General features: G+C 35.2%; 2 protein-coding genes across 2 annotated transcripts; both read right to left on the bottom strand.

The window, feature by feature from the left end:
• Positions 1 to 369: 369 nt before the first annotated feature.
• LOC145619063 (ADP-ribosylation factor GTPase-activating protein AGD4-like) lies at positions 370 to 17499 on the bottom strand. The gene is made up of 19 exons (XM_081673661.1): positions 17215 to 17499; positions 16473 to 16549; positions 15613 to 15710; positions 14748 to 14818; positions 12775 to 12837; positions 11688 to 11732; positions 9657 to 9722; positions 8365 to 8412; positions 8172 to 8267; positions 8048 to 8089; positions 7428 to 7655; positions 7138 to 7269; positions 5022 to 5240; positions 3767 to 3850; positions 3413 to 3682; positions 3088 to 3206; positions 2570 to 2660; positions 2037 to 2476; positions 370 to 651 (listed from the first exon to the last, which is right to left on the bottom strand). The coding sequence occupies exons 1-19, from the start codon at positions 17260 to 17262 to the stop codon at positions 537 to 539; spliced, it is 2352 nt and encodes a 783-aa protein (XP_081529787.1). The 5' UTR covers positions 17263 to 17499; the 3' UTR covers positions 370 to 536.
• Positions 17500 to 20236: 2737 nt separating this feature from the next.
• On the bottom strand, positions 20237 to 22486 carry LOC145621521 (succinate dehydrogenase [ubiquinone] cytochrome b subunit, mitochondrial-like). Its single transcript, XM_081676253.1, has 4 exons — positions 22421 to 22486; positions 22224 to 22333; positions 21748 to 21973; positions 20237 to 21032 (listed from the first exon to the last, which is right to left on the bottom strand). The coding sequence occupies exons 2-4, from the start codon at positions 22284 to 22286 to the stop codon at positions 20578 to 20580; spliced, it is 744 nt and encodes a 247-aa protein (XP_081532379.1). The 5' UTR covers positions 22287 to 22333; positions 22421 to 22486; the 3' UTR covers positions 20237 to 20577.
• Positions 22487 to 22957: the final 471 nt, after the last annotated feature.

Raw genomic sequence — 22957 nt, forward strand, 5'->3', positions numbered from 1 at the left:
TCCGCTTTCCAAACGGCGGTTGTCGTTGACACAATTCTGTAAAATTTTTACTGTTGATTACAGAATATTTGTTGTTTTCACAACTTCCCCTTCACAAGAGGCTGGTTTACCATTCCATCGCAACATGAAAGTCAGAAACTAAGTTGTTGTACAGTGAAATGAAAAAAACTAAAGAGTGAGGATGAGCACAATTTATGCTTAGAACAAACCTCTCCCAAATGTTCTATCATGTATAATAATGTGTATATAAACTGGGTTATAAGGTACTGTTCTTATTATCAGCTCACCATACCACACACTGTAACAAGGAACAACAAGACTGTAAACAGATGTGCAGATCAGATAGGAAAAAATGAATAAAATTGGATTGAACTCTGTTTCATAAATATGAATATATGATACATGCTTGCATATACATGACTATAATTTACATAGTTTAAATTACACAAGCCAGATTAATACAAGTATAAATTTATAAAAGTTAACACACTGTACCTTTGTGGCTTCGTACAACACAGTTCGTGTAAAAAATTTGTTTACTCGTTTTCAGAAAGCAAAATGAAGAGCACATCGTCTGTAATTGATCCCAGCTCCATAGCTCTTTCTAGTGCAGTCAGTCCTCCCCAATCCTTAATAAGTCTTCTAGCACCTCTGAAGCCAAAAAGGTATGAAAAAAAGTTATATTATCAGAAGTACAGAACAACGATAAAGGTTTGATTGGAAAAAAATAATTCTAATATCTGGAACTAGAATTACTCGTGTCACTCAAAAGTTCTGGACAAGCTTGAGGAATGTACAAATTTCTGGAAATGGAAATTAGAGGTACCAACGATTCAAGTTGAAATCATAAGTTACGGTTGGAATAAGTACTATTTAAAGATGTCTCATATAAAGCAATAATATTTCTTAAAATAGATATGTTTTATGATTGAATTTCCTTATAATCAGATTTTGATTTTGAAAACATTTTGACACAGTTTTTCAGAAAAGAAGACAGAAGGTTTCAACCACCACTAAGGCACTAATTACCCATACGATCCTGATCATTCACCCCTACTACACAGTAAACACCTCCTCTCAGCAACCCCAAAACCCCTAGCAATCCCCAGCCAATCAAACACTGACGATCCATCCACCACAACCTCCATCACCAAATGACGCGAACCAACACCTGCTAACCTCGAAGCTGCCCTTTCTCTCTTCTCTGAAAAGGCGACTTGCTAGCCTTTTCTGCATCTTATTCCTCTCTTTTCTCCAGTGGTTGAGATTTGACCCTTTGTCCCCATGGTGTTTGAATTTGGTGTAAACTTCAGATACATAACCTGTCTGGACAAATTTGACTATGCTAGGTCGAATCATGCCTAGGATTTGCAGTTGAGAGTGGTTTATTTCTGGGAAAATAAATGTTGTTTTTAATTTGGGGCTAGGTTTGGGGTGAAAACTAGAATAAAGGTTTTGCTGAGGAAAAACCAAAATCTTATTTTTGGTACTAGAATACTAATGTCACTTGAAAGTTTTCATATAGATAAAGTTAAAAGTCTAGAAAAGGAAAATAGAGATACCAAAAATCCTAGTTCATATCATAAGTTAATCTTCATTTTGAATATTTTCTTTGTCCAATTTAAGTAGTATTGTAGGAACTAGGAAGTCTAATAAAGTAAATACGTAGTAATAATTCTAAAACTGGAAATGGTTTATGATCAAATTTTCTTGTCACTAATACGTAATTTTAGTGATTAGGAGTGGACAGAAACAACATGGCTATTATAAAGATTTTCTTTTTAGTAAGTATCATGTTAATTCATTAAGGGTTTGGGACATAATGACAGCTAAGTTCAGACTGAGGGAATATTTGAAAAGGAAACCTTCATCAAGTGGATCAATAGCCTAGAAATAGTCAATAAATTATAGCAGAAATAGATAATTAAAACAGGAAAAAGAAGCAAATTTACAGTGAGAACAAAGACATGAGGTCTATATTTGTAAGATGTATCCTTGTGGCATAACTGCAGGAATTTCTAGGTAATTTTGTTTACCTTCTTAAAAGATACTTTGCCAACTCGTCGTTCTTTCTTGCAATGCAGTGGTGCAAAGGAGTCCTTCCATGAAAGTCACGCATATTAACATCAGCACCAGATTGCAGCAAAAGTTCAATCATCACAGTATTGCCAACATGGCATGCCAAGTGTAACAATGAACAACCACGTAGACATTTTTCAGGTTCACCACCCCTTAACCTTGGGCATGTAGCTGGATCCAACTTGTGACCATCTTTGCCCAACTCTTCTTCCAATCTACTCAAGTCAGCACAGTGTATTTCATCATAAGTTGTATTTAAGACACTGGCATCTGATACAGCAATCAGTCGATAAGCTTCACGCAGGTTACTAGTTCTAACTGCTTCCCACAGAGCACTGGCTCGTGAACCGAGGACTGAATCAGTTGCATTCAGGCTAAGTAGCTGCTTTTCTGCATACTGAAACCAGGGCAAAGAAATCATGTTAGAACGTCATTGGAGAACAGTAACCTGGATGGTATTGCATCAAGGCAAGAAGATATCATATATTACCTTCAACTGGACATACTTTTCCTTCTTGCTGAAAGAATCATTTGAAGATGGTTTCACAATGGACGTAACAGAACTATCTGATTCTTCCTTTCTGCATTGCAGGTTTGTACAGAATCAGATAAGCATGAAATGGCACATTGGGAATCAAAGAAAAAGGCAGAAACTGATTTTCTTAATTAAATTTATCTTTAAGAACTTAATATTAAAATATGCTCATCATTTCTTCAACTTCAAAAAAACTTCACTGTAAAAAGATGAATAAATACTTTGTGAATAAATTTACTTCGACCATATACTTGGACTAGATTGATAATAATTTATGGAGGCATATACTGAAATTCTCAAAGCAGGTCGTATAGTAAGTAAGATTCCCAGACAGAAACTAGAATCATAAGGATGGCAGCATCAAGCAACTAATTTGTAGGTAGCAACTGACAAACAATTTAAATGCGTGTGTGTGGGTGTGTTCATAAATCATAACAAAAGCATGTTTAAAGTTTCAGGTCATAATTGTTTACCTCCCATCAACAGACAGTTGTTCCTCCCACACAGAGTTGCAGTAAGCATTACCAAGTGCTTGAAACAATTCCAACACTGTCGGCTCCCAAACCTTGACATCCAACGTTATAGATCGAACCTACAATAGGAATGAAAGAAGTGACATTTTTAATTCCCAAACCTTGAGAGAATTTTTAAGAGTTGTAGAAAGCAAGATAAGGAAAATAAATCTCAAGCCAAATACTCTCAGAATAAAGTTCAAAGTAAATGCATTAAAAATTGACATTTTACACTTGATAATTAGCATAAAGCTAATGTTTGAGGAAAAGCAAGATTTCAAATTACCTTTGAGATGTGAACACCAAGATTGCGATGGGCTCCTGAGCATTCGATACACATCAAGATGCCAAGATTCAATGAGGCCCAATCAGGCTCAGGAGCGCTGCATTCTGCACACTGATTATTTCCAGGAATTTGCTGAAGGAGTCGAGAGACACCAACTGTGAGCTTCTCCGTATCATTGCTCAAATTTCGACTATGTGAGATAGGGGTATTTGACATACCATCACTCGCAATACATGAGTTATGATTTTCAACAACTGGAACAAATGGCTCCTGAAGGTTATTGTTTCACTGTTAGCATTAAAAAAGAGTTCAACAAATGACTTGTGAGTTGTAATTAGCAGCAAGCTGAGTAACCTGTTCTAAGTGAGAATTCAAAAGTGAAGTAATAACTCCAGTGATTTTGTTGACCCACTCCATTCTATCCGCCTCAGTTTCAGCCTGTAAATACCATAAATTACAAACGTGGACAAAAAGAATAAACCAGAGGTATTGAGCCTTTAATTATGGTCATGCACTCTACTAACGCGGAAAGAAATGGTGGCTGTGATATAGATCACAAACATAAACCATAAGCACAAATAAGAGGTACCCCATATATCATAGTCACCATTTCTTTCCCTGTTTAGTATATTGCACGACCAAAGGGCTCATAATTATATAGCACAAAAATTTGATGTTCGTACTCTACAGACAGAAGTTCCCAAACACTTCAAAACCAAATACAAAGTAGAAAAGAATGGATTTCTTTAATGTTATCTTCTGGTATCTATTACAGTCAAATAAATAACCATAAAAATCATGACAACTTTGTAGAATCACTGAAATATTATACATACCCTTACCAGTTCTGACTGGTTGCAACAGAATTATTCACAGAACTGACAAGGGACCATAATATTTTAAAACAATGAATGATTCTCCAAAGATAGACAAATCACAAATGTAAAATTTGAGAAAGCAAAAATGGGGGACATGTAACCAATATGCATATCAAGCAATTTACAATGTAATTATGTAAGTCCATCGGAAAAACCATATGCATAAGTAACTGCCATGATCCCCGCACAAAGCTAAAGGGAGAGGGTGGGGGCACAAAATACAAGGAGATGTGAAGTATATGTATAGAGGTAATACCGGAATAGTACATAAGCAACAAAGCATCTCTTAATTGAGTTTGAAGACTTTGAACTATTGATAACAACCATCAAATTATCATAAAGCAAAAGTATTCATTGCCTATTGACAAAAAATTATCATTACTAGAAAAGATTGCACCTTTGATCCATGGATTATGGATATAACAATGGAAGTGGCAGGGAACAGTCATAACTAATGCCCATAAGTACAAAATAATATGAACTGAATAAATGGAGCTTGATTATACAGAATACAACAACAACAAAGCCTTAGTCCCAAAATGATTTGGGGTCGGCTAACATAAATTGTCATAAGGAATCGTACGATATAAAGAAACGGACATAACAAAACCATCATTTAAAAGAATTTTAAAAAAGGTGAGTAAATGAAAGAGCATTTAAGAAAAATTAAGGGATATTACTTGGATATTCCATTAAATAGTTTCTAAAACTTATTAATTTAGAAAAAGTACCTGCAATGTGTATGTTTTTGATGGCGAAATTACTCGAAAGCAAAGACGGAGATCTCTGTCCTCTGCATCAATCTTAATTGTTGATGTACGAAGATCAACAGTACGGCAGCCAAGGCTATCTTCAGTCCAAGATGGCGTCCTATTATGCTTTGACCGAAATCTCCCAAACACACTGGTACTTTGCTCTCCAACAGAAGTAGATTGGTTTGAATGAGGACCCTGAAGAAGTTTAGAAATAAGAACCTCCAAAACATTACCTGTCATAGGTTGAAAACTAGCAAATAGCAATAAAAGCATATGTATAAATTGCACTAGAAGGACACATGAGAAACTGTCAGTAAAGATCATCCTTTTACCATTAACTGGAATTAATTTTCTTTTGCTAAATCTAGCATCAAGTCCTTTTCAAGGCTTCAATGATTTTGTACTCTTGTGCTCCTGTTTCAATATTAAGTTCTCTTTGATTGTCAGGGTAACAACCAAGAAAAAGGTCATCCAGGCGTGGAAATGTTGGGAATCAATAACACTTGAGCTAGCTAATCTTTTTATTTTAAGAAAGTAAAAAAAGAAAAAAAAAATAAAGATTTCTAAATTAAGAAAAATATCCAGACAACCAGTCCAACACTGCCTTTACGAAATCCAAAATTAAACATCCTTGTAAACCAGCATGGAAACAACATACAAACAACAGAGATACCAACATATCTAAACAAAACTTTGATTTACGTGGAAAAATCCAGTTGGGGGGGGGGGTGTTATAAACATTTTCAGATCACAGGCAGTGTAGGTAGATCAGATTATGTAAAACTAATTTTAACAAACCAACTAGCATCCTAAAAGTTCTTGAAGTGTATTTTTCTATGATTGCCCATCTCTCCCTCCCTCCATTGGCCCAATCCTGCTCTCTCTTCCCTCTCATTCTTCCACTCGTTCACTCATTTCTTCCTCCTCTGAATCTCTCTACTTACCTCCCTTACGCCTACCTCCTTCCCCTGCTCTATCCCACTCTTGCTGTAATGCTATCTCTCTACCCTCCCCCTGATCTTCCTCCCACTCTCATTCCCTCCATTTTCTTCCTCTTAGCCACTTCCCCATCCCCCTTTTTCTTCATAGACAAATCTTCTTTTTTCTCTCTCCCTATTATTCCTCACCCACTTCTCCTTAACTACTTTACTTCTACCCCTCACCCCCTCAGTGTAGATACAGCATTCTCTCCCAAACTCTTCTCTCTCTTTCTCTTTCTTTAGAGTTCACTTTACTGAAATATTATCTCTGAGCAATGAAAAGAGTCAAAATTCCATATTACACATTCAAGAAAAATGCTTAGTACATAAAGTACCCAAAGATGCTACTCCCTCCGATTTTAAATACTTGCTCCATTTCTCCATGCGCGGATTTTTAGGAGAAATTGGAGAAAGTAATAAAATATGGAGATAGTGGGGTAGGTGGAAGAATAAAAAAATTGTAAAAAGCAATAGTGGAGAGAATTGGAGAGAGAATATGAAATTAATAAAGTATGATTTATGTTGGGTCCACTAGGTGAGAGAAATGAATTAAATATTGTAAAACTTTCCAAATAAGGAAATGGAGCAAGTATTTAAAAACGGCCGAAAAAGGAAAGTGGAGCAAGTATTTAAAAACGGAGGGAGTATATAAAAAGAAGCACAAGACATAATGCAAAAAACAACTCATGAATAGGGTAATTAATGACCTTTATCTCGAGGAACTGTAAGAAAGTTTGACATCTGGCAAAGATCAGGAACTGACTTCATGTTCTGATGAAGTCACATTGCTTGATAATTAATAAATTTTCTTCATAAAGCCAACCACCAGTGAAATATACGTAGTATGTCTTTCACCTATTTTTAAATGCAATGTTTTGCATTTTACACTATTCAAACACCCTCTTATTTATCTTTGGTCATCTATAATCAAGAGAGAAACAGTCATATGGGATCTTGTTGGACTCGTCTCAATTTATGCTCTCAAAATATCAACTTCTTATAATTTTCTACTAATTGGCAATTAGAGATAGTAATTATTGAACTTGTGCATCGTCAAGCATGAAAAAAAAGAAGTGCTGCATCTATAAATAAACAAAAGAAGAACTTCGTACCACTGGTTTTGGCCCCTTGGTCCTATGATAATATAATGTTCCACGACTGTCAAGCACAAAGAACCGCCTCTTCCAATTTGCCCTCAAGCTTGAAGATCGTTTTAGGAGGTAACCTTGCTTGATGGTTTGGACCTGTGGCAAATACAAACCCATAAGAAAAAGGATATAGTGGAATCAAAACATGTTACGTACGACCACTTGTTAACAGCATAATACCTCCAAGAACAGAGGACATACAAGGAGGAAAGATGATTTAATACAAGAAATAAACATTAGAGATTGAACGCTACCATGCCATTAGTAGTAGACTGCATAATCGCCTCTATATCTTTGCATGAGGAACCCATACCGACAGGGCGAGTAGGCCGAGTACTGTCAATGCTTGTTGAGGCTTCTGTGTTACTTGTAACACGTAAGTTGTCTAATTGCACTTGAGTCCTGAACTCCTGCATTCTTCTAGCAAGTTTGTCTTGCTCGGCATTTGCGACCTCTTTTGACTGCTGTGCATATGTTAATACCTACAGCAACATTAGAAGTTATGAATGTAAAGCAATGCAAATAGAGCCAGACCAATTATAAACAACTAAACAAGGAATCCTATAAAAATTGAGCAAGGAGACATCCATTATTTCTCTAGAAATTGACTAAAAACTATGTCAAACAAACTCAAATAAGGACATTGGATACGGTACACATCTGTGTATCTGACTTGTCAAGGCTCACGTCTAACAAATAGGGACTCCATCTTAGGTTTGGAGTTTGGACATGAGAGCCGGGGCATGTCATTATTCAAATGTAAAGAAGAAAAATAGATATGTTCATGCAGATACTATCCAAACAATATACATTTTTAATACTCACACCCTAGAAGTTCAAGGAAAATGCCAGGAAGAGATATTTGATTTCATACCTGATGTATCAAGGGCTCCATTTGACTTAATAATTCATATCCCTGAAATCATTGTATGCCCTTCAGTTTTCATAGTCATAATCATTAATATTGCTTCAAAGCAATAAAAGTTCACACTATTTACCAGCTTGAAATATTTAAGGTGAGCATCCATGATTGCGCTGAAAGACTCTAAAAACTCATATTTCTTTTTTGATTCAACATTCATGAGAGAATTCACCTGAAATGCTTAACTGGCAGAGGTCAAAAAATGTCCAGAAACAAAGGGAAAGGGTTGAAGAGAGAAAAACAAAAAATTACAGTATTATTCAACATACCAGACTGAATCGATTTCTCTCAAATGCTGATTTGGAGTTGTGTAGGTCCTGCAAATGAATTGAAAAAGATTCATTCAAAACTGGCAATCAGGCAAAAGCTCTATTATGAAGTTGTCCAAGAGATGGGACAGTCCCCTGACCCAAACTATAAGCATAGCTTTATTCTCCTCGAATATACCAAAATTTAATCCAGCCCCAACACTTAGGAAGCTAGTCAAAAGAAGCATCTCCTCTATAATATCTTAAAATCTTTATCCAGAAGCAGCATGATTAATATGGATTATAAACCACAATATTAACCAGACAAATCATTATTTTCTCAACTCCAAACATAACCTAGTTCACACAAGTAACAAACTCAAATGTTTGCGCAATAGAAGAATCCCCAGCTGAGGACCCTTAATTTTTAGCATTGTCAACTAGAGGTGATAGTTTGTTTCAAGAGCTTTCCAACAGTAGGTCATATGCCTAATTCCAATAAGAAACGAGAAAGTTATGGCCGTTTTACGAAGAGTTGACGATGCTGGAAATTTGCTGACGAGGTACTCATAAAGCACTCCTGTGCCTAAAAAGAGGCACGTCGGTGCCTAGTCGAAATTTCAGTTTTTTGGTCCGGTTTATGCTTAATTGTTTTAGCGATAATTTCCTAAAATTATATCTATCCAAATTACGGCTATTTGAGTATATTTGGGGAACAATTTAGGGTTTTTATTAGGGTTTCCTTGTGTTATTAAAAAACCCTTTAATTGATAATTAGATCATACCTTTTTGAGCCACTAGATTTAGGACATCCTTGTATTATGCTCTCGTTCTTCCTCTATTATAGTGAAGAAGCTCTCGAATCCCCCACCCGTGGATGTAGCCGGACCACGTAAATCTTTGTGTTCTTTGTTTATCTTCTTTATTGCTTTTCTCATTCCGAATTTTCATTGACTTGTTCCGCATTAACCAAACACAATTACACCCTTATTTCCTAACAGTTTTTATTTTAAGGCCCATGATTACATGAATCGAATAAACTCGGGGTTTTTAGGGATGAATAACTAAATATAAAACAAACACGATAACCTACATGGATATTACAAATTCTAATTAAAAGGTAAAAATTGGTTCTGCGATAAAATTTTGTCATAGGGGTTGATATATAAAGGCACAATGTACTCAAAAGCTAGAAAGGGGGAAAATCAAGACCCTGGTCCCCTATTACATTTTAAAAAAAGACAAACAACATTTGTATCGTATTTCGGATTAGAAGAACAAGCAAAAGTTACAGATAAATCATCAGTACTTACCTCTTCTAGTCCAGCAACAATGTCCTCACGTGTGCTTTTCTTTAGTGAGGCATATCTTTCACGTGCCTAAATTTGATCATGTTTACACAGAAGAGCAAAAGCAAACTAAAGTTGATCAGTAAATTACATGGAAAAAAAGGGAAGAAGAAGATGAAGATAATTATTTTAATTCCACCATTTAGTGTTTCACACTTGCCGATGCAAAACTTTAGACATTTTTATCTTTAATTTGGTATTAGTAACTAGGAAAAAATGCAAAAAAACCCACCTTTTATAACAATTTTTTTGTAAAAAAACACCTTATAATTTTTTTTTTTGAAAAAGCACACCTAATACCACTTTTTTTTTGCGAATTAACACCTTACCCTGGTTTCCATCCTTTAACTTGGTTTTCTGGCATCGACTTGCACGTGAGCACGTGAGAAGCACGTGTTCTGGTGAGCTCCCCCCCCCCCACCTCTCTTTTCTCCCAATTTACCCTCCAAATCTCCAATTCAACTTTCTCTCTCCTCCCTTCTTCTCCAACAAAGTCCCAATTATTCACCATTGACGAAGGAAACTCCATTTTTAAGCGTGAATTGTTGCAATTAACCTAATTTCGAGTAAGGTAAGTTGTTGTAATTACTGAAATTTCTTGTAAATTATGTTGGGTTTTCGAATTTTCATAAATTAGGGTTTGTAATTGAAAATTAGGGTTCTTCGTTTTTGCCCACAAATGATGGAATTAGGAGTAATTTCGAGAGGCCAATGTACACCAATGTGGTATTTAATTCAAGGTTTTTTTTTGGTATGTGCTTGCTCTATTGGGCTTATATTGAGGAAGGGGGTGAGGAGGTGGAGTGGGGTTTTTGGGTGGATGGGGCTGAATGAATGAGGTGAAATTTTCATGGGAGCAGATTTATTAGGTGAGATGGTGTTGGTGAGAGTGGTAGTGAATTAGTTGTGGCGATGAGGTGGTGTTGGTGAGGGTGGCAGTGAGGTGGTGGTCGCGATGAGGTGGTGTTGGTGACAAAAAAAGAAAAAAAATATAAAGGAAGAAGATCACGTGACCCACATGTACAAAGTCAACGCCGGAAAAACCAAGTCAAACACCGAAAATCGGGTTAGGGTGTTACTTCGCAAAAAAAAGTGGTTTTAGGTGTGTTTTCACAAGAAAATTTTTATAAGGTGCTTTTTCACAAAAAAGGTGTTATAAAAGATGGTTTATTGCAATTTTTCCTAGTAAATATTGGAGTAAAAAAATTTGACACTTGAAAAGTATAATTCAAGACGAAACCAATAAGACCCACATAACTATATTTTTTCTTACATATAAAACACAAAAGCTGGTCAAAGAGGGATGTAGGAATAGTGAAAAAGTCCAAATGGTGCAATTTAAAAAACAGAGGAAGTAATAGCTACTAGGTGCAAACATGCAGCCCACAAAAATGCCATAATCCTCTCTTAGCTTTCCATACACAGTTGGAAAAAGAAATAGGATTAGCAAAATAAATATTATGAAAGTTTTTGTATTCAGAGCTATATGAAAGAAAAAAGGAAAAAAAATAACTCCAGAGGATCCTCACCCACTCGGCCACTCCTACCCCCCCCCCCCCCCCACACACACACACACAACAACAACAACAACAACAACAACAAAAAAAAAAAAATCAATAAATAAAAAAGAATTCTCAGATCAGGAGACTCTGAATAGGACATGCGCTCCAAAAAACCTAACAAATGAAAACATGAGAATTGAGAAAATGGTAAGGTATACAATGGTTCATTTAATAATACAAGCAACATGAAAGGCATGCACAGGATAGGGGCAATAATTGTTGAAGAGCCTAGGATGGAGACAAAAAGTAGGTTGATGTGATGGACAGAAAGAAGAAGATTTTATATAGCCTGTGTAGTTTAATAAATAATGTTTATAAACAGAAGTATATTTCATATAGACACTTGACAGTTTCTAATAAATAAACAGATAAGGTCCAGATCAAGAAATGCAAAGAATAAAACGGGGTAAAACAGAGAGTGGGTCATATGTACCTGATCATAGGCATATATAGATTTGTCAAATTGTCGGCGGGCATCCTGCAAGGGAAGGAGATGTATATAAACTTAATATGAAGGCAGACAGGAAGCAATGAAAATACATTGCATAAATAGTTAAATACAGTTATGCAAGTAAGTGATCATGAAAGAACAATGGACAACAACCACTAGCATACAGTCAACCTTTAGAGGAATGCTAATACAACAAGTCAAATAAAACTTTGCCCTGTCCGGGATGTTGACAATGGTGTATGTTAGACTTTCCATGACAAAAATCTAGACGAACTTTCAGGCATTTTACCAAAAAAGGTAAGACTTTAACAGAATATGTTTGCAGACAAAACATCAGGTCAACTACAAGCGGTGTATCATACAGCAACTTTAACATCAAACAAAACAATTAAATCAGCCACATATAGCATATGTTGATATGTAGTAAATACAAGTCATACAACCTTCAAAAAGACCAGTTTGACTCCGTAAATATCATGTGATATTTAAGATTTTAAGCCAGTTGTAGAACAGAAATGATGTGTTGATCATGGACTGTGTTGCACTTTTCACAATATGAATTTTTTAAAGGGATTTACGCTGATAGGTATACTATCAGAGTAGTAAAAGCAGACTATTAGAGGATTAAAGTCATTATTGGGGAGAAATGGGTTCTACACTGATTGTATACACAGCACTCGGCTTCCACAAAGAGTCAGTGAGGGAGGAAATAAAAATGTTCTGATGTTGCTCTGGTGTGACTAGCAGACATCAGTACTTAACTAATGAAAGCAAAATATGAGACATACAACTTTTGCAAGACTTTTACAAGGCTTTCACCTATAGCTATAGCGGTATGCCAAAGCATAAGAGATGAGTACAAATTTACCCTGTAATTACAGAGAGAGGATGTTTCTTGAAATGAAAAGGTAGTCCCCAGTTTACAATGGGCTTTTAATTGAATGTTTTTTGCAGCCAATTATAATACATAGGTGAAAAATATACAATCACATTTTCTGCAACACTAGGAAAATTTGGGAAATATTTCTAATCACCATCAATCATTTCATCAGTAGAGTTCAATATGTACCTTCGCATCTTGGAGATCAACAGATACAAATTGTTGGAGACGATCAACTAAAACATGTTCCACCTGCGGTAGAATGAAATCCTCATAAATACAACCTAAAAATTTTAGAAAATCAACAAACATCAAATGTAAAACTGGAAATCAATTTTAAAACCAGGAATCCAGGATAAGGAAATCAGGGTTCCAAGAATAGGCCCAAAGATGAGACAATACCCACAAGATTGCCATTTCTTAAGGTCCCAAGGCACTTCAAAGCAAAAACAATTTTAAAGGATAAATTGTTTTCCTATGGAGATAATATACAGTAATTTCACTCAGTGCTGTTATATAGGCTTGTCATTTTGTCCTTTTTGGATGTAATTATAATTTCTTTATGATTTAACTTTTGGAATACACTCCTGCTTAGTTTTTTCATACTTCCTAATCCTTGGTGTGGATGTCTTTAATTAATAATCCCTCTTTTTTTGTACAATTGTTCCAACTTTTGACTCTATTTATATGAAATCCTTTGATTTTCATCAATCTTATTGGTATCAAAGTACCTATTTCATTTCACAAAATGTCCATATCATATTACATACAACGCTTTATCTCTTCCCTAAGAACCAATGTACCCAATCACATAATTTTAAAAACATACAGAGTATTAACAATCACATGCTACACAGAACCTAAATTTACACCTTAATATTTGTGCTAAACCATTAGAAGTTTACACCCATGCATACCCTCCTATACAGTTTCAATGACATCCAAAGAATCACTTTAGAAATTATGGATTATAATGAGTTAATCAAAAATGGTTCTAGAACATTGACGCTTTCTAGAAAACCTAAGTAAATCACCAGCAGCTTAAGCCCACCAACAAGCGCATTAAGTTATAATCACAAGTACTACAAGATTGTCGTAAATGCATTATGCCACCACATGTTCTTCTCCTTCGCCCTTCCAAAGTCCACTAAACAAACTTGTGGCAATTCCAACACTGTACATGTTCTTCTCCTTCGCCCTTCCAAAGTCCACTAAACAAACTTGTGGCAATTCCAACACTGTACGAGGGATAACCCAATACTCCTTTAGATAGCAATAAACCTCCAATTATGACTCGTCATCTCACAATGAAGGAAGATATGGAAGCAAGTCACTATTTGCACAACACAAAATGAACATATCTGGTCAATTCCTTCAGAATATATACCCAAAACCAAGCTCCGTCCATCAGACGAACACTAGCCTTCCAGATAAATAGGCCAGTGGAGAAAAGGAATTACCGTGCTGGTGAAGATAAGCAAACCAAACACTTCTTGCAAGTAGAGATGCCTAATAATCCCCCACTCACATCCTAGTATCCCTTACCACCAATAATCAGGAGGCTAAAGCTCAAAAATCAAGGCGAGCTCCTCTGTTTCTTTGTCACGGCCTCATGGGAATGCCTCTTAACTGAGAGTCCAGACATTGCTCACATGGAATGCTGAAACAGGAGTGTCTAGTAAAGTGGACAGCTTAAGTAATCGACGAAAGCGTACAATAAAAAAAGCCTTGTCAGAGGCATTGATATTGTCAATCATAACATGTGTGCATATGTGCATGTATATTGCCAATAATATTATGTGTCCACGTGCGTCTGAGAAAGCGTACACACATGTACTCAACATTTTCTTTTGAGAAATACAACCGATAAGGCAAAAAGAAAATGTTGATTTTTAATAACAACGTTGAGTGTATGATATAGATTTAAACAGTGAGCTACCTGATCTACTAAGCTTACGCTAGTGGAGTGATAAGCTAATTTTGACAGGCTTCAAACAACTAAAAGGAAATAGCAGGACAAAACTGAAGCAGTATTACCAAAAGATTTTAAGGCCTAAAGACCATCCTTAGCCCTTATTCTGTATAAGGGAGGTAATCAGGTAACTCCTTTCAGATAAATTTATAAAACTTACCAAACAAAGAAGCTATTAGAAGCGACTTACCTGCAACCGAAGAAGGTCCTTGTAAGTTGCAAGCTCCCGGAATGCGCTGGTGAACTTAGAAATTAGTGGACCTGAAGAAAACAATTTTAATATAAAAGCAGCATATAAACCATGTCATAATTGGGCAAAATGAAATAACATAGTGTCAAACAAAATTCCAGCAGATAGCGTTACTCCTTGTTAAATTGTTTCTAAGAGATGATAAGCTTTAAATCAAACCACAATGTTAACAGTAAATCAATTCTTGAACCATCAATAAGACCCTTGCACAATGCAGTATTTTCTTAATATTAAAGAAAAGGATTTCATTGAATGAAATAGAATGTTAAAAGAAAAAAGATCAGCTGAATAAATAAAATAATTCTACTCAAACATGATGCACATCTTATAAAAGTAACCCTTCCCTCTGAATTACACTTAACTTTTGGGGTGGCTTCCAGGAAACCAGCATTCCAATTATATGACAGTTCAGTTTTCTAATAGCATTCTCAGGTATGACTTCAGGAGACAATCCTTTATGGTGAATATAAGAATTGCTCCTCAAGTCCTGATTTTTTTTTTCATTTAAGGGAGTACAATCAAATAATGCAATAAAATCACCACCAATACCATATAACCAAAGGCTGCTATAAGCTGGAAAATCTTAAGCTCATGGTTCGCGATATAGAAACTATGTCAATGATCAATTAGCTCCAATCATGTTCACGCCCAGACCTCTCAAATTAACTACACCTTATTCTACTTCACGATTACACACTTGTGTCTTATACATATAATAAAAAATTAATAATAATAAATAGATAAAAATAAAAAGCCTGCTTTCTGCTGTTCAAAGTGAGGAACAAACTCTCAATCTTCAACTTACCTCCTATAGATAAACTCAAAGGATCATCCTGTCCCCCAAAGGATTCTAAAGCATCTGCAAAAGTGGTGTCCCCTTCATAAGCTTCAGAAAGAGCAGCCCTGCAACATCAAGAGTAAATTAGTTTCAGATATAGATCCTACTGCTTATTGTGCATGCCATCTACCTTAATATAATTCTTTATTACTTATGTTCTTAGGTACATTATATATTTTAGATTTCACATTGAAAGAGTTGCTTAAAAATGCAACGAATTTGCACTGGGAAGGACAAGAAAAATCCTAAAGGAAAAACAAAACAGCAACTGGCCCACTACTAGGTGATTAAGGAAGCTATGCAAGATGCACAACTTCTCAACAAAAGGAGTATTAGAAAGATCTAGCCCTTTTAAAAAAGCAACTAGGCCTTGTTGGTTCAGGTTGCTCTCTATAAAGGCACATGCCTTGTTTCCTACAGCAGTGGATTATGTTACACGTGAACTGTATCGTCTACCTTCGATTTCTTTGTTCCATAGCTAATAATGTGCCTCAAAGTCTTCCCCTCATCTATTCGATATCTCATTGCACAGAAATTCTATAGTATACTTATTTTGTTAATCGGTAATAGGAACAATTTCTATATAAGTAGATAGTTTAAAACGAGTTATATTCTTTCTTTCAAAAAAAAAAAAAAAAACGAGTTATATTCTTTAGAGATTTATTGCCCTAATCTAACCTTGTCTATCTACTATCCTTTTGCATTACATTTCTTGGTTTATGTCATAATTCCTCGAGGTGGGAAAAAACATGAGAAATATTTGCATTATAATTTCCTAAAATAGGAGGGGGATTTCACAATAAATATTACTTCTTCAGAGTACTCACAGCAATTTTTGGGATCCTTTATAAAGTCTCTGGCAGCGATCCTTTAGTTCATCGGTCGTCTGTTCCATTGAAAACACCTGCTCAATAGTAACAGTCATAATCGCATCAAAAAGATCAATCTTTCTAGTGACACTTGTTTTGCTTCGTTGCTATAAGTTACATCACACTACTTGCACCATTTCAAAGCTAGAAACACATCAATTTCAATTAAAAAACTATACTTGCCAATTAAATAAATCAATAATAGATAAATAAATAAAAAAACATCTATAATTGGAAAGTTTCCTTCATGCTTCAAATTGATCAATGCAAAATCAATAGAGACAATCGAATTCGAAAGATTCTTATTGGCACACTACAAATTGAGACTAGATTACAGTGTAATGAAAAAAACATCAATAAGAATGCAATGCCAACTAGCTTAATTGGTAGGTACGTAAATTAATTAAATCTCGTCTACATCATTGCCCTCGCTAACAAAGCGGTCCGTCACATCTTAAGATCAACAGTTGCCCACTTGCCCAAACAAAGGAGGTAAATATGATCCCCAATTACACAATTTCTTCAATTTGATTAAAATTCACAAAAAAATCATATAAATCTGCAACTCAATTATGCGGCGCGCAATTAAATAAACCCAATCAATAATTCAAAACTTCAGATCGATTCAAAACAATAATATAATAAAAATTACAAAATGCAGATCAAATTAAATGAAAATAATACGGGAAATTGAAGGTACCTGCTTGTGGAACATAGGTGAATCTTCTAGATCAATGTAGGACGCCATTGGAGGTAAGGAATTAAGGAAGATGATAATTTGAGAATGAAAATGAAAGTGATGAAGAAGGAAGAGAGAGAAAGAAGAGAGAGAAAGAGAGAGAGTTGCAGAAATGGTGAGGTGAGTCGAGTTGAGTTGGGAGTTAGATGTGACCTTACTGTCATACGATACCAAGTTTCGCCTTTCTCCCGACACCCTTCTGGTTTTTTGTTTTCGTACAGATACTAGAAACACTAGTCATTTCTTTTTTCTATTTTTTGTAGTTCTTGTTAGGTCTTGTAAGAAATTAAGAACATGGTGTATAAAGGTCTGTTCCGATTGACTGAACTGAACTGAATTGAGTATTTTATGAAAGAAGAAAATTGAGAATTGAACTGAAATGAAAAATGAAAAAGCATATTTTAATTGTAAATTAGTTTTCTTTTATTTGGCTCTTTATATGAAAAGGTTAAGAAAAAATAAGAAATAAGTGTGTAAATTAGTTTATTTTCTTTTTTAGTGTATCCATTTAAGTTTTTCCGGATTACCCATTCAACTTTTTGTTGTAGGAACCACACCTTTACTCTCCTAACCACTACATGAACCCTTATAATGTTTCTCTCTTGTCAATTCCTTTTGATAGAAAATTATAAAGTAATCATCCCCGTATTGAGCAAACAAAGGTAACGGAAAAAGTAATATTATAGTACATCATGCCATGTTTTAAGGAATATGGCATCGCTATGTGTGTCTAAAGTATAACGGTTTTTTTCGTACGATCTCTCAATAAAGATAGGTAGGATGGATAAACTATTTGTAAGCTATCTTTTATTGCTAAAAAAATGTGTTTTACGATTTAAAGTTACTTTAGTCATTCTTAAAGAAGAAACAAAGAATATTATTGGACTTTTGGAGTTACGAGTTAACTATATTCAGATGTTGGTGTGCTGTATACAAGCCCATTATTTGATCCTACTTAATCTAGTTACAGATGATATTACTTCAAATTGTTGCTCGAGATACGAGAAAACGAAGTATACCAATTATTTGTGATCCCATGACCTAGATGATTAGGTTCAAGTCTACAAAACTTATTAGATATATTTTACAAATATAATTGACATTTGATCAATTATCATCGAGTTTAATGATTGTAAGTAGCCTCGAGCTCGAAATAACCCCTTGCACGCCAGATGTAACCTGCCACCTTTGTAACTATAGATGTCCTAATTCAGAATACACAGCAAGTCTTACGATTTCGCAATATATCCAAATGACATGACTTACATGAGAGAATGAGTATTAAAGATTTTGGAATATATCCAAATGACATAAGAATATGAGTGTCGCAATTTTGGAATATATCCAAATGACGACCTGAGAACTTGAGCATAACTATTGAATATATTCAAGTGACATGAGAACATACGAGCATTTGATGTTTTACTAATCCACCAAAAATTTGCAAAAGAACCAAGAATAAGAAAATCTTGTTATTCACAACTACAGAGTACTTAACAGCACACTAATTTTAAAATTTTCATTTTTAGGCAGATACTTCAAGCTAGCCTCACAATGATCCTACTATCAAGTAAAGATGCTCCCCACTCAATTAGGGCACGGGAGTAGCAGGCCGAGGTAAGGGGCTGCTCACCCCAAATGCACATGACCTCAAGGTCACAAATTGGATCCTTAATCAACTATGCTAAGCAAGTAGGTAGTTCTTTTGAATATGAAACTCACTACAAATAATTGAGGAGGTTAGGGAAAACAAGAAGATGAAAATACCGATAATCAGCTATAATGCTACATTTACAGTCCCAGAAACTCCTACCTATTCCAAACCAATATAACCAGCATTTGATTAACAACTGCACCACAGAGTATAGACATTCAAAAGACGAGCACCAGTAACTAACTGATACTCCTAGTACCCCCATTCTCCCCCCCCCCCCCCCAACCCAAAAAAAAAACCCCCAAAAGCCACTAACTGTACAAGCAATCCAACTTTACATAGCCTGCCCTCGCACAGTTAAAGAAAACTGAACTGCCTACAATGCAAGTGAATCCATTCGCCTCCGCGTTTTAATTTTGTTAACTTTAAACACAAATTCCTCAGAAGAATGAAACTGGAAGCCTATTCTTTTTAAAACAATATCAACATCGGGATTACTCTCCCTCCATATCTCATCATCTCAAATATACTTCCACCCTATTCATCCCAAAAAAGTCAATAACTTAATTTCTGATTTGAACCTGATTTGAACTGCCATGAAATTCACCTCCTATTCTCAATAGCACTCTCTGGCATTTTAATTTTTCCAGCAATAATAATCAGAAGAGCATGATGAATAACATCGCCTACCACAGTGCACTGACCAGACTTTTAAGCTTTACCTTGCATGTGACATGAACTTTGACAACATGAATAAGACATGATCACTCATTTTACAACCAATTTTTTTTTATATATATAAAGCCAAGCATTCTACTAATTGTTATTGCTAATTTTTCTGAGGCAATCCAACAACAGGCCACAAATCACATGCAACAAGTAACTATATATATAATTACACCAATAGTTGCTCTAAAATACAAAGAAGGAAGTTATATAGTTCCATGAAGCAAAAGTCAAAAATTCTGGCTTAGAGGGGAAGTATGCATGGTTTTGAACAAAATAAAAAGTGAAGCAAGTTTTCCTCATTACAGTCAAATCATCAACATGATATAATGAACAGTACGTTTGATGCTATACTTAATTATAAGAAGAAAGATATAGGGGTGGACCTGTGTGAGGTAGAAAGTGACAGTGGTAGCAGCAATGTCCCCAGCCCTGGACGTCTGTGGATAGAGGTCAAGGACCTCAAGCCATCATTGAGAGCTTCAAAGAACTTTGTCAAATCAGCTTATTCATAGATGACAATGTCTAACCAAACCTAATTTACCGATAGAAAATAACCCTAAAACAAACCACCTAAGGAGAAAGAATTATTGGACAAAAAGGGAGACAAACCAAGTAAATTTGATATTATTTCTAGCAAGAAAAGCATATGAAAAAACACAAAAAGATAACACGGTTTAAAGAGAAGCTTCAAAACAAAGGAAAGAGTTATCATTACAAATGTTGCATAAGAACTCAAACTTATTTTTATTTGAGTTTTGAACAATCACTCATTTGCTAGACTAATTTCATCATCTAGTTGTTGTAGAGAATGAAATCTAGCACTTTAAAACGGATTTGACAGTAATAAATCACATCTATGCCCTTTTCTTGCAATATGAATTCGGTAAAATGTTGTTGAGTTCGCCACATTGCAGGTGTTTCTTCTACAGTTCGACATAAACTTAATTTAAATGGGAGAGATACAAGAAGGTATCCTTGGCTACGATTAAAAGGAACAAGCTCCATAAGACCAAGATATAATTCCGGGTCACTCCATGGTGAACGTAATCAGCCAAAATCTCACGAACCCCATCAATCGACCTATGACGAATTCCATGATACACATAATAGGTAAAAGCTAGGGCAGCAATCTCAAGAGATAACGTATGAAGCTTTGATGAATAAAAGACCGCCTGGTAGAAACTTGGATAGGTGAAACAAATTGAACCCATCTTCATGTAAACAAGGGAGAACAACAGATATGTACCCGTGAGGTACATTCCAGATACTCTATGCAAGATTGACAAGGTGGAATTAGACTGAGGCCGATAAATAAGAAGATGAGGAGATAATGGGCGAAGGACATTCTTATGATCATCAACATTAGTTTCTCCCTTGCCAACATTAATCTCATTATCTAAAAAAAAAAAGGACAATGGTTAAAATCTTAAAAGTAGCACAAAAACAAAGACAAGAAATGAATCAACATGATAGTGTACTTTAAAGAAGTCATGTGACAACTACAATCGTGATTGAATACACCTCATGAGTTTTTTAAATATTGAATTAGTTCATATAGTTCTCGGTAATAAGTGGAACTATCTTCTCTCATTTATGTGTTGCATCTAAACATAAACAACGGAAGTATAAGCTACATGCTTTCTCTTTAGAAAAGTTGTGTTAGGCTATATACTTTCAAACTTAATACGTTAATAGTCATTTGGTTGACATAAAACTACACTAGAAGTTGAGTGAAGTTGGTCAATTGGTTGGTAGAAGATAACTCCGATTCTCCAAACACAACTTTCTATCAACCAACTAACCACTTAAAACCCATTTTCAAAGAATCATATCGGCAAAAAACAAATAGCTCGTGATTCAGGTATTATAAATTTCACTAGCCAATAGAGCAATGCATAAACAATCCATACAATTTCCGAAGTGATGCTCCAAATTAAGTTCTGAAACACAACTCTCAAACCACTGTGACTGAAACATTTCTACTCTACTAAAGAAAAGGCAGTAAGATCTCTTACCTCTCATCATCAGCAATCAGACAATCTTTAAACACAGAGAGGATAACTTGAAACAATGAAATGAACATAAAAAAGGGTGGTTACTTGAATTATTACCTAAATTCTTTGTGGCAGCAGTGGATAAGTATTTGGCAAAGCTAGGATTAGCGAAATCGGGGCGAGAAACAGGCGAAAACGAAGGACTAGCCTGTTTTCCAGTTCCAGCAGCACCAATTGATGAAAAGTAAGCATTGAAAAACCCTAGCCCTTGCTCACTGCTGCGTGGCGCGATTCCGCCCGATTGATCAGCAATTCTAGCTCCATACCCCTCACAACCAAGGGTCTACATACACATCAATCAAAAATCAAATTCAATTGATTGAACAACAAACTCATTCTCACGAATTTCTAGGTTAAAATCAATCATTTTAATCATTGAAACTAAAAATTTTCATTGATTTTGAATTAAACTTGCTTGATGAATTCAGTGATTTATAGTGAATTGTAAACTAATTTATACCGATTAAAATCGAATTATAACTATAAATTAGCGAATTAAACAGAAAATTGAAGAAATTAAGGATGAAACTTACAGCATTGAAGAGAGAAGAGCGAGAAGATCTGGAGATAGAACGTCCGATTCGAGAAAGCATCATCTTGACGATTGACGAAGAGATGATCTGAAGATGAATGCAGAAAATTTCTGAATCAAAATCAAATGAAGACGTCAGAAAATTTAACTAGAAAAGAGAAGGAAAAAATGGAGAGAGAAAATAGGTGAGCGTAATACCGTAATGTGACAATAATTGTGGGTGATCAAATGAGTTCTCTTCCCAAATTGGCTTTTGGTGGGGTGATTAATTATTTAATTTAATTATAATTAAAGAGTGATTTTCATAATACTAAACATAATTTAATTTTGCATATATGTCAATTTTAAAACTATTTTCTGCAATATCATTCATGTAGGCTCGGATTCGAGCTTTTCTTTTTCAATATAAACCGCTAACAATGATGGCGGTTCTACATATCATTATCGGTCCTATATTAAGTAAAACCTCTAATTAGGGGGGAAAGAGTTGCATAAAATTGAAATTATAGCTAACCTTATAATCAGGGGAAAGAGTGGTGAATGAAATACCCGCACCAGGAGGCAGTGATAGTCAAAGGTGATAAATTCGGAGGTAATTGGACTTTGGAGTGGTAACTAGAGCTTTGGAGTATTACTATGGTGGTTTATCTGACTCCGTGAAATAGTATAGAGTATCGTTCTTTGAAAGATGAAGACTTTAAAAATATTTTATTACTTGAGCAATTTGACTTCAAT

The sequence above is a fragment of the Chenopodium album genome, chromosome 27, assembly GCF_948465745.1.
Source record: "Chenopodium album chromosome 27, dcCheAlbu1.1, whole genome shotgun sequence".
NCBI classification, from domain to species: Eukaryota; Viridiplantae; Streptophyta; class Magnoliopsida; order Caryophyllales; family Amaranthaceae; genus Chenopodium; species Chenopodium album.